At 50.0% G+C, this 12,651-nt stretch overlaps 1 protein-coding gene across 1 annotated transcript in view; it reads right to left on the bottom strand.

Moving 5' to 3' along the window:
* GPC1 (glypican 1) overlaps positions 1-11,690 on the bottom strand; it is a 195,012-nt gene extending 183,322 nt beyond the window's left edge. The window contains exon 1 of the mRNA XM_053986055.1: positions 11,233-11,690. Within this exon, the coding sequence (XP_053842030.1) occupies positions 11,233-11,389 (157 nt within the window). The 5' untranslated portion in view covers positions 11,390-11,690. The remainder of the gene's footprint in view (positions 1-11,232) is intronic.
* Positions 11,691-12,651: the final 961 nt, after the last annotated feature.

The following is a 12,651-nucleotide window of genomic DNA, read 5'->3' as shown; positions in this document are numbered from 1 at the left end:
AAAGGAATTTATTATTCCCTGATCTGCCAAGCAAATTGTTTAGATACCTGCAATCAATGAGTAATGATGAAACAGAATAAAACCCCAACAAACCAAAGAGCCAACAACAGGCTTGTAAAAATCTGTTCAGGAAGGCCCATGTATCTTCGTTAGGCTGAACAGAACAGCATTTTAATCAACAAAACCCTCCTGTCTCTATGCATCATGAGATCAGGGGCAGAATGTGGCCCAAAATGATGCCGTTACTGTTTATTATTCATGTATCACAGGGCTGATGAAGATTTATGGTCCTATTGTGCAAAGTACCGTATAGCGAAAATCAGAGAAATAGTGAGAATCTGTACTCGAAGACTTTGTAATTCAAAGACAAATTACAAAAACAAGGTATTGTAATTTAAAGACAGTAATGAACAGATGGGGATTGGAGATACAGACAGATTAAGCAAATTGCCCAAGGTCATGCCAGACACATATGCCAGAGCAGAAAATTTAACTGATCTCTGGAGTACCAGCACAGGGTTTTACTCATGTAGGAAATGCTGTTGCTCCTCTTTGATTTCACTAGATGACATATTTCTTAATCTAATAAATAAATTGAAAATTTGCAAATGTTACATGGCAGAGTATACTGGAAGTATTTTCTTTCATCCCTCCCTCCTCAGAAGACCATCATTAACAGAAGTCCTCTGCCTACACCTGATCTGGCACAATTACAACATTTGCATAGAATCACAGAATAATTGAAGCCTACAGGTCTTCTGCAGCCATCTAGTCCAACCCCTCCTTCAAAGCAGGACAAACTAGAGCAGATGCTCCAGGGCCTGGCCCACATGAACTCTGAGTATCTTCAAGGATGGACATGGAAATCACAACACTTCTCTGGACTCCTGTGCCTGTGTTCAAACTCAAGCCTGTGTTTTTAAACTCAGGTTTAAAAAGTCTTTCCATGTATGAAATGAGAATTTCCCCAGTTCCAGCTGTGTCTACCACCTCCTATCCTGCTGCCATGCACCAAGTCCAGCTTGTCTTCTCTGCTCCCACACACTGAGTAGTTGCAGGCAGCAATGGGATCTACTCTAGCCCTCTTTCTTCTGGACTTCACTTGCTGAACCTGCCCAGCACTCAGAGCTGCCCCTTGGGCACACTCCAGCCCCCACCAGCAGCTCAGTGGTTGTGCCAGAGCAGCTCCACTGTAGCCATACCTTTCCTGGGCAGGTACCCTGAAATGGGCATCGTGCTCAGAGGCAGCCCCAAAGCCACCAAACACAAGACTGTAGGGCACTTCACACCATTTTTTAAACAAAGGAGGCAAATACCTAATTTTCTTTTATCAGTTATTGTATTTTTGTGCATTCTACACTACACAAACCCTGCAGCCTCCGGTTTACAGCACAACACAGGAACATTATTTTTGCACATCACTTGCGGATGTTTGCTGTTCCAAGGGTCTCAGCATATGCAGGCACACCGAGCTCCCAGAGCAACCTCTGCTCCCATAAAGAGCCCTGCAAAGGGACATTCCACAAGTCTTTTTCTGTAGCTGGCAAAAAGGATAGCCAGGTCAGCAAGAGTGATGTAAAGTGCTCAAAATATATCAGTGACGGCAGGATAACACAAGACACCATGCTGCTGGACACACATACATCAGCAGATACATTCAGGAATTTCAGTCCTAAAACCTGTCACACAGTGTTTTGCTAACAGTGAAAAATATTTAATTTACGACTGTGACAGGAGATGTCTTCAGTGCAACACAAACAGTAGCAGCAGTGTTACTAATTAAACCAAAACTCAAGCTCCCAGACAGCTGATCCAGGATAGTGGGAGAAGTGATACTGCATTTCAACACAGTGCCTTTCTCCCCTGGTTTACATGTAAAATGTGCCCCCTCTCAAAAGGTGCTTGCTCTCTGTTTATTTTAAGAATAAAGTCACAGCTTATGCTTTGCTTATTTATATTTGCTGTCACCTGTGAAGATTTACCAATAAAACTTTCATTTTAATTAGTTCTGCAGAACTGCTATCAACATTTGGATTAGGTTTTCCCTGAATGCACTGCCCTAAGGAGCAGCACGGTCAGTCCACTCAGCCATCCTGATACAAAAGGCTTGGCACAGGGACATTTGGGCCTTCAGTGATCCCACAGCTGAACAGTGCAGGGCATGTGGATATGGCAAAACAAGCTGTCCCCCGTGCTGCTGTCCAGGTGGCATCAACCAGCTGGGTGGCAGAGGCAAACTCAGGATGCCAATGGCACTTTTATTCCAGCTGTGAAAGCAGGGCAATGGAGTCCCAGCTTTGGGATGAGCCATTCCTCCATCTATGGATACATTTAAGGGCACACCAAGCAAAGGTACATGCTACATCAAAACCCAGGGATCACATCGTGCCCCAAAGATGTGCCTGCATGGGAGGTGTGTCTGTGGGCACTGGGCACACGTCCAGGTAACACTCACCCCTCACGAGCTCAGCATGCAGCCACCACGCGCCTGCAAAGTTTGTGTCTGGGGCACAGAACAGAGCTGCCATGAGTCACAGAGTTGTTTAGGTTAGAAAGGATCTCTAAGATCATTGAGCCCAGCGGTTAACCCAGCACTGCCAAGCCCACCACTTGCAAAAGGCAAACTGGAACACTCCTCTGACCTCCCCAGGCTCTTCCCAAGGTCTCCTCCACGCCGATCAAGACACAAGCAGCTGGGACACTGCCACACCCGAGTGCCATCGGACAGGATGGGGCACAGGACAGGGGAGCCTGCAGCTGAGTCCAAGGGATTCCTACCTGTGGGTTCCCACTATTGTGCAGCCCTTCCTCAAATTCACAGCAGATGAGTCCCTTAGCTACACTTTGGCCTCGAGAACCTCTCTAATAAAAATACCAGCCTCCTCCTCCTCCTCCCTCATCATGGAATCCTCTCTGAGACCTCCTGCAAATGCAATGGGGGAGAGACAGAGAGGGGCTCTTTTGCAGGGGTTGTTTGGTATTCTGTCACAAAGCCAAACAGATGTTTGGAAAAATCTAAACTGGTTCTACAACTGTTTTAAACTCGTGCAGCTGTGCACAGCGAGCAACTGCATCGGGGGAGAAGACCAGTGCTCTCACATCTAGGGACTAGAGTTTAATAAACCAAACTTCCCATGGGTTACTCAAGCTCCCTCATTCCAATTTAGTGTTTATGGCAGAGGAAACTGCTGAAACAAGAAAAGTGAAGTGGCTTTTCCAGCTCCATGGTGAAAATTTGCATCCAGATGGGGACTAGGACTAGACCTCCCTGGTGCCAGACACAGGCGGTGATTGCAGCACCCGATTTGCTCCACGCAGCTTATCCAGGAGGAATGGAGCAGACTCTGGGATAGCAGCCCTCACACAAACTGCTGTGCTTGGCACTTGCTGCAGGATCAATTACACAATGAAATCCCTGCAAACCTCAATGCAACAACATGAACCGAGAGCAGAAGAGACTGAAGTAGCCTTTTTATGTCAGTATTTTTAAAAATGTAAAACTAATGCTAATTTCTGACAGTGCTGTTATTACGATTTATTTATGAATGAAAATTACATCTATGAATTTCTAAAATACTCGTATTTTAGAAATATGCCCATCCAACTGAATTATACAGGATAGTTTTACAGTGCTATAAAATACTAATTTTTTTCAAGCCAAAACTATTTGTCATAGAGTATTTGCATTTTAGTAATATAAAAGATTGACTGTCTACATAAGTACTACCATGTTTCTCCCCAAAACCACAGCAAAACTTGTGTTATTGTTTTATTCTCTTTTTTATACTTCAGAAGAATGCATGGCAATTGAAAAACTGGTTTTACTCATGTTGCTAGCACAGGAGCCTGTAACAGCTGGGTAATTCTGCATCTCTGATTCACGCTGCACTATACAGAAAGGCACATAAAATCAAATTAGTTTTATAATTTCTATACAGGCAACACAGTTGTGATGAGTGTATTTTTTAAAACTCAGAAGCAAGAGCATTGAGAAAAACTGTCACAGCACTCTGCTTATTTGAACTTCTCTTTCTTAAAGTTTTCCATATCTGAAGAATTCCAAGTCAAACAGGAACACATTACCGGGCAGAAGTGAATGACCAAGTTCACAGCCCTGTCACATTCAGACAAGAATTTTAAGTGTCTGCAGTCTAAAGCTTCATTATTTTTTGTAGAACAATCTGGCAACGGAGGTAACCCGATTCCCTGGGAATCAAATGTTACTTAAAGACAGGTTTCACCTGTCAGGGATAAAACATATTCTGAGCAACAGTGTCAGGGTATACAGACATCAGAGGAGAGGGCGGTCTGTCCTTCACAGCTAACTGAGAATGGAGGAAATTTTCTGCTTTCATTTGAGTTTTGAATTTGATCTATTTTTTGTAACTTTGAGGGGAAATTTTCTAACACAATGGCAGCTACAGCAGTGTTGTACAAACTACAAAACGGGGTGGAATAACCTTCAGGCAACTGCTATGAGGGTTCCTGCAAGCTTTAGGATCTGCCCTCCCTGTGTCTCTCCCCATGGGGCAGAGTTACCCTTACAGCCATCAGCAAGACACAGACAGCAAAACAAAAGTGTCACTTTTCCCCAGGTAAATTTGAAGGTGAAGAGATTGTTATGGACTTGCTCCAGGCCACCACCCATACAGGTGGTGTCTGCCCCACCAGCTGCCCACTCAACCTCTCCTTCCTTCTCACAGCTGTGCCTGGGAGTCAATATTTGGAGGAAAACTGAAAAGGAAAGCCCAACTCTTGCTTAACTTAGAGAGATAAAAAGGAATTATTTAGGATTTTCAGAAAGACTCAATCTATGCAGCAGTTCAGGAGGGGCAGATGAAAGCTGAGGGGAAGACCTGACTTTCCTGCCACCCAACCAGAAGCAGCACATCCAGCCCCGTTCTGAACTAACACTCGACTGAGCAGAGGAAAAGCCAAGAGGGTGACTCTAGGTTTGCTCCATGCCCTTTGCAAGGCAGGACATTGCAGGGACAGGAGAGGCTCCTCTGCTGTACCCAGGGCAGGCAGAGCCCAGCCCTGCTGCTGTGGAGCTGGACCGGCATCCATCAGGGACACCCCACCATGGCAAGCAGGACAGGACACCTCGCTGAAGGCAACTCTCCACAGGGGCTTTTTTAGGGCTTCCCTGAGCAGGAGCAACACGAGCACTCACCACCTAGGGAGCTGCTTGGGGAAAAGCAGCACTCCTGTCTGGAGGCAACACCTGCCCTGTCACAGAAGCTGGGCAGAGCCAGCAGAGCCAACTGTGTGCCAGAGCAGCCCACTGTTTTGACAGTATCCCCTCCCTGGGGCTACCTGCCTGCTGCTTGTACACAGCAGCATCCCATGGGGCAAAGAAAGAAACCCAATATACAGAAACATGTAGCATTCAGCAGGGCAGCAAACAGAAATTAAAGCTGCTTTCCCCAAGGAAGCCTGTGGATTTCCACAGAATTGAGATGTCTATTTCCCCGGTCCTCCCCTGAAATTCTCAGTTGAACACTGGAAGCAAATACAAAATCTCTCCTTGTGCCAGTGACACCTGTCAGTCACTCCCCCAACCACCCTGCTCCTCACATCCACAGCCCCACAAGACAAGAGGAGGAACACACGAGCTGCTGCCACGAGAGCAGAACTGCAGCACTGGTCCAGCCACACAGTGCCAGCAGGGCCAGGATATTGCTCACACCAACAGCTCTCTGAGGCTGGAGCTATCCTTTCATCCTGCCTTCCCTGCCATACTGTGCCTAATGCAATTTGATGCTGCAATAAAAACAGATGATCCTCAACCCCCCTCCCCAGCCCAGTGGGCACTGTGCTCAGCTGTTGCTCATGGGCAGGTGCTCCAGGGCTTCTGATTTCTGTTTTCAGTTGTCATGACCTACAAGGGAAAACTTCTGGCTTTAAATACACATTTTTGATAACAAAGTTACTGGCTCCCACCCTGCCTTTGGCTAAGTCAAAGCACAGTTAATAATTGAAATCACCCAGAGGAATACATCTATCTGGTCCCCTCCACATGAGACGATGGTACTGAAAGCAACAGAACATCAAACCAACTGTTTTACAATTGCTGCCAAAAACCACACGTCTCTATCACGGCCATCCGAAGAACCCAGACACTGACTGACACGTGTTCTTAAATAAAACGGGGCACTTGCAGGGCAGGAACAGGGAAAGGAGAGCTGAGGTGAGCTCTGCAGCTTCACACAGTGGTGCTGGTGGGTGTCTCCAGCTATACATCCATGCAAATTCCCTGGAAAAAGAAATAGCAGGCTTTTGCTTCACCAACAAAAGAAGCTGTTGAAATAGGGGGTTTTTTTCAGACACAGCTGATAAGGATAATTACGTGGTGGAGAGCTTAGTCATCCATCTCACGGCGACAGAAAAGCAGATTCTCTTAAAAATAACGCCAGCAGCACGGCGCTCTCCGGATGCCGGAGGAGGCTCCCCGGGCCGGGAGCGCCGCTAGAGGGCAGCGCTTTATCCGCGCATCCCGATCCCGGCCCGCAGCGCTCCGGCCGCGCACACCGCCCGCCCGGCTCCGGGCACCGCTGCCGCCTCCCCGGCATCCCCACCAAAACACCTGCCAGACGGAGGAGAACGTACAATTCCCTGCGTTTTGCCTCGTCAGAAACAGCAGGCTGCGAAGGCCGTTCTGATCTGCCCCGAAGGAATTCAGCTCATTAACAGGGTGCTGTTGCACCTGGGAGTCCTCCGTGGAGCTGATCTTGAGAAATCCCTCTGCCCTGAGGAAATACAACCCAAATGGAATGACCACCCCAAAAAGCACTGGAGTGCCCCTTTTAGTCACGGGTACAGATCTTTCTTTGGGAAAGGAGGAGCCCCAGATTTTATGTGTCACACCACAGATGTAGGCTTGTCCCACTTTGGAAGTGCCAGCAGCTGAAATACCCTCCAAGATGGGGTTCCATTACCCCCCCAAGAGCCTGATCAAGTCCCAGCTGGTTGCCAGACCTGTTCTCTACTTAGATAACACTTCTCTAAAGGGCTCAAACACATACACTTGACAATGTTTTCATCATAAAACCTATGTATAATATACAGCCTAAAAGGACTAAAAGGTTAAAACAATTGCTCTGATTCCTTTCAGCTGGGGAGCCAGGAAAGGATCTGTTTGAGATGTGTGACTGGATGGGCAGCCTGGCAAAGTCCAGTTGGCTTTTTTCTGCACCCTCCTCTTCTCTGGCTGCCCTGCACCTACTGCCCACATCAACAAGATCAACCTAACAGCAAGCCACGTCTAGTGGCTAGACAATTAGTCTGAGGAATAAACAAACCAAAGCAGAAGTTCAAACCAAACAGAGAACAAGGGCCAAGCACATTCACATTAAATCCCAACCCTTGGGTCTTCTCCAGTCCGTGAGGGAACTATCTGTGCTCGAGACACTGGGGAGCAGTCACAGATCCAACATCAGTAACCCTAAGACACTCCCACAAGTCAGAGAAAGCTGGATATCCCCCTCACAGGGCAGTATTTTGTGGTGGTGTAGGCTCACTCTATCACAAGCCACACTGTGAGCCTGAGGTAACCAGTCCCTAGCAGAGGCACTAAGAAGCACCCCTAGAGCAGGGTATGCCTCCCCTTCATCACCAGACCAGGGGACCCGCAGTGGGATCCTGGTGTCTGGGCAGCAGGAACGTGAGACAGTAGGAACAGTTGCTACCTCCAGAAAACTCGAGAGGAAACAGAAACACTGGAAGCTCTCAAACTGGTTTAGGGAAACCAGTATTTTGTAGCAATCAGAGAAAGGGGGTGTGGGTCATCCAAAAGGAGAGTGGAAACACTCTCCAACACGCAGGAAAGCTGTGATCCAGTTAGTAGTACCTCTCATGGGAGCAAGTGGTGTAACTTTCCCAAACTCAAGGAGTAGGGGGCTTTTCCCCCAGCATTAGAAACTTTCTGGTAAGCAGATCTTCACCCAAGACTCTGGATGCACAGCTGTCTGTCAGGATTGCTAACACGAGCAGACACTGCTTTCATGTTTGGGAATTTTGCCATTGACTTCAAAGTACTGAGATATAACACCTTGTGTAGTCCCTAAACACACTTAATAACAGCACCTGACACATTTAAAGTGCTTAGACATGTTAAAGGCATTGTACAACATTAGCAAAAAACCAGGAAACCCTGTCTAGGTGGTTCATGAGAAATCTGGTAAGCCAAGAGTCTATCCCTGCATCAGATGCTTATCTATTAGCCAGCTAATAACCGTGTGACTCTTCTCCAGCTGATCCATGCAGCCACAAGCAGGGACTACCTTCTGGTGAGCTGTGGAGACACTAGGTTATTCATAATCCTCTTAAATCATAACTAAGAATACAGATTAGAAGGTGTAAAGTGTGCAGTAAGTGCTCTAAACCCAACACAAACACAGCCAATCTCAGTCTGAGTCAGAGCCTGCATGCTGGGAGCTCGCTGAACTACTTCTGCAGGGCAGCTCTGGGGGTGCAGTGTAGGGTTTGGCTCCTGGGGCTGGGCTGCTGTGACACCAACACACACCAAGCAGTGCCTGGAGCCAGGTCCAGGCAGACAGGAGCAAGGTCAGCTGAGCATGGCAGCACCAATTTGGAGACAAGGCCATAGGGCTAAGAAATTAATGTTCCCCTTTGCTTCAGGGCAAGCAATGGAGGGAAGAAACAGCGAGGTCTCCTTGGAGTGGGACAATGGAAAGGGCTTTTGTCTTTAGACAGCTCAGAAATAAAATAAAAACATGGTTAATGGGGTAGCTCTTAAAACATGGAGAAGGCCACCGTCAGGAAACTTCAGCATAGGTCCAACCGGAGACAACATTGAACCCACTTCATTAACACCCCTTAACTTATCAAAAAATTGCCCAATCACAGAATCACCAAAGTTGGAAGCCTTCAATATCATCTCACCCAGCACCACCATAATAACCCCTTATCCACACCTCTGAGTGACTCCACCTGCTCAGCCTAATGCACGGCTACTCTTTCTGTGAACACTTCTTTCTAATATCAGATCTGAACTTGCCCTGGCACAACCTAAAACCCTTTCCTCTCCTTTCACTTGAGACATGGCAGAAGACAACCTGCCCCTCCTCAGCTGTGTGCCCAGGGATGCATTCACAGGTGTCAGTGGTGTCACCTGACAAGGCTCCATGCAGGTGACAACCCCAATGGTCAGCTAGCTGAACCACTGCCACTGAAACCAGCCTAAAGCAACGAGTAAATGTGGAATTATAAACTGCATGATCCTGTACTTGGTACGTGTGGGGATACTGCAAGGAGGCTCTTGAGACACCTCTTCTCGGAGACAAGCAAAACTGGCACCAACCTTTGCACTAACCTGCACAGCTGCTAAAAAGCATAGACGGTACACAACACTGTGCTTTGTCAGGACGTTTCTAAGGTTATATCTATGCTCACTGAAGTTTTAACTGCACTGGGCAAGTAATACACTGACACAAAAATGTGTTTCTGAATGTGCATCAGTCAGGAGGTAATTACCAATGAAAATCATCTAGTCTGGCAACTGTCTTAAACACCAGGCTAATGGTAGCAGCAGCAGGTTTATGTGTGGGACCTTCTTCCTCCAAGCACTTCTTCATATTACTTTCCATGCAGTATTCTTCAAGTTTTCATGGCATTTATGTACAGAGTTTCCCTGTCTACAGTAACAGCCAGAGACGCCCAGTTTGATACTCCAATTTTAACCACTGTGGCTTGTGACCGCCAGTGTGTATGCTCGTACCAACACACAGCAGGAAACAGAACTCCTGCATCCTGGAAATCTGTGTCCTGACACTCCTGGAACCTCACCAATTTGCAGGTACAAGATGTTTTACTGGCTGCTGACCTGCGATACGTGATCCTTCTAACCGCAGCTGCTGCCCCGTAGTACTATCCCTGTGTGCAGTGCTGCAGCCACCTCCACCAGTGTTTGTAAACATTCAGCCTTCCAAGAACTTCCCACTTGAAACAGGACACCTAATGTATTCACATCTGCAATAATTAGATGCAAACTCATAAAAAGCCGCTTTCTTGCTCAACTGAAGTGCTATTCCATTAATAGTGATGTTCAAATGGTTCTGAAACTCCCCACTGTTTAACTTTGAGGACTGCTCGTTTTACTTTGGAGATTTACTCTCAGTTGTAACTTGACAAAGAAGGTATTAATTTATTCGCATTTATGAGGCATGTATATGGTTCAGCCTTCTCCGTTCATTGGTCAGACAACAAATTGGTTTCTCTGAAAAATTACCTGATGAAATATTCAACATAAGGCATTGTGTAGCTTAGATGTGCAGTACAAACTGCAGTTTTACTGGGGTGTCCCTGTGGGTTGGCTCTGGCACGTATGCCTGCATGTTTTATGCTTTGTCTGAAGGAGGAAGCTCCCACAAGTGAGGAGAAGGCTCTTGGATATGGGTCACAAGTTGGTGTATCAAAACTTTGATGAGAATTTTAAAAAAGCCTACAATGCATCAGCATTTTTTCCCCAAGCCTTCAGAGAAAAAAAAATAAAACCAAACCAAACCCAACACAAACCAGACCTTGAATATTCCTTGCTATTTCAGTTGTTTCTACAAAGAGGAGGAAATCAACCAAGATGTATCCAAGGCCAGAATGAAAGCAAGAGGACACACTCTAATGTAGGTTGCACAGGTTTCCGCTGCACTTCACGTTTGACGCGGTCATTTTACTCCTACTTCATTTTTAGTAAGCGGCAAATACCATTTACACGTTTGCTTCCCATCCAGAAGAAGATTTAAATAAATCAATTCCTCTCTCACAACCTTGTGGCGTTTTCCAGCTCCGACACCAAACCCCACTACACTCTGATTATTCTGATTTCTGAATCAAAACCCTGAAACCCGTTTCAGTTGTACTCAGAACGGAAGCAACGAGACAATGAGAAAAAAGAAATAACCGCCACTGAACACTTGGTGCGACCACCCCCCCCCCGCACAGTTCCGTTCGCATCGCCACCGCCGGGGAGAGACCCTTTGCAGCCATGGCAGGGCTGCCAGCGGTGCTGAGAGGAGCGAGGGGAGCCCGGCTCTCGGGGAAACCTCTCCGGTCCGACTTCTCGCCGCCCACGACCCGAGACAAACTCCAGCGTCGGGCGGCGAGCGCTCCCCCGCCTCGCGGCTCCCGAGCCGTGCCCGGGCATCTCCCGGCTGGCAGCGGCCCCGGGGCTGCCCCGGCCCGGGCACCGCGCCCTCGGCCCCTCGCGGGACTCACCGGAGATCTCGGCCTGGGGCACGCCGCTGAGGCTGAAGCCCTTGGCTCCATACAGCTGCCGGACCTCCGCGCAGCTCCTCGCCTTGCTGCCGCTGTCACCGCGAGACGGGGCGGAGGCGACACACAGCAGCCAAAATCCCCACGGGAAGACACGCATCCTTCTCCGCTGGCCCCGCCACCTGCCGTGCGAAGGGCAAAGCCAAGGTCCCGCGGCGCGGGGGCGGCCGGGGGGGCGCGGGGTGCGGCCCCCTCCGAGGGCAGCCCCGGCGGGACGGGCGGGCGAGGGCGGCGGGCGGGCGAGCCCCGGCTGCCCGCGGCGTGCGGGGAAGGCGCCGGCGAGTTCAGTCCCGGACGCCGCCGCGGCTCGGCCGAGGGGGGCAGAGATCCAAGTTCGGCCGCGCCGCTTCAAAGCCCCGGAGCGAGAGCGCGCTGAGGGCTTTTGTTCTTAGCGCGGCTGCATCCCCGGGCAGTCCCGCCGCGATGCTGCCGGCTGCGGCGCCGCCGGGCCGGGCGGAGCGCGGCGGGGCGGGGCGCGGGGCGGGCTGCGGGGCTGCTCCCGCGGCGGGGCCGGGCCGGGCCGGGCTGGGCTGGGCTGTGCCGGCACCGCTCCACCTGCGCGCCGAGCGGCGGCGGGGCGGCTCCGGGCGGGCAGGGCTTCCCCCGCCGGACGTGGCATCACGCGGCCCGCGCCAATCCCGCGCGGGGCGCGGCCTCCGCCCCGCCCCGCGCCCCCGCCGCGGGCGCTGCGCGGCGCCCGGAGCCGCCGGAGCGCGGCCGGAGCGTCCCCGAGCGCCGCAGCCCCGCGCGGGCAGGGCGCGCACAGCGCTCCGGGGGCCGCCCGCCGTCCTTCGGCAAGGACAGCGCGCAGCGAGCCCTTCTTTGTCTGCGGCGTGGCCCCGGTGCTTAACCCGAGGAGCCGGAGTTCCCCCAGCGGGGCGGGAAAACGGCCGCGCAGAAGACTTAAATCATTCCACACTTAGACCGGCGAGGAGAAAGCAGTTCAGCTGAGAGCCGGAGAGTCCCAGCAAGGTTCTGGGAGGCTGAAAGTGCCCCTTTAAGAGCAGATGTGGGAAGAGAGGCAATTCTCTACGACAGATTCTCAGCTTTGGAGTTTACTTCATACAACAGCCTGCCAGCTCCTGAAACTGGTGCTCTGCAGCTCTGCCAACCGCGTTTTGAGCTGCTTCCCACAGAACTGAGACGTATGTGATCACCTGTGTCTCAAGGCAATGCCCGTGTGCTTCTCCAAATGAGCTTGCAGGCTTTTGGCCAGCATCTAACTTCGTTCGCGACAGACAGAAGACCCAGTGATCGCTCCTGAGCCTTTGGAGAGCAGTTGTTCTCTGTGAAAAAAAGGGGAGGGAGTCTGCCCATGCCTCAGCTGGAGCACTCGTGTGGGCTTAAACCTTACAAGACAGC

This window comes from Vidua macroura, chromosome 10 (assembly GCF_024509145.1).
Source record: "Vidua macroura isolate BioBank_ID:100142 chromosome 10, ASM2450914v1, whole genome shotgun sequence".
NCBI classification, from domain to species: domain Eukaryota; kingdom Metazoa; phylum Chordata; class Aves; order Passeriformes; family Viduidae; genus Vidua; species Vidua macroura.
Note: the sequence above shows the minus strand (reverse complement) of the source record. Positions and strands in the feature narration are given on the sequence as shown.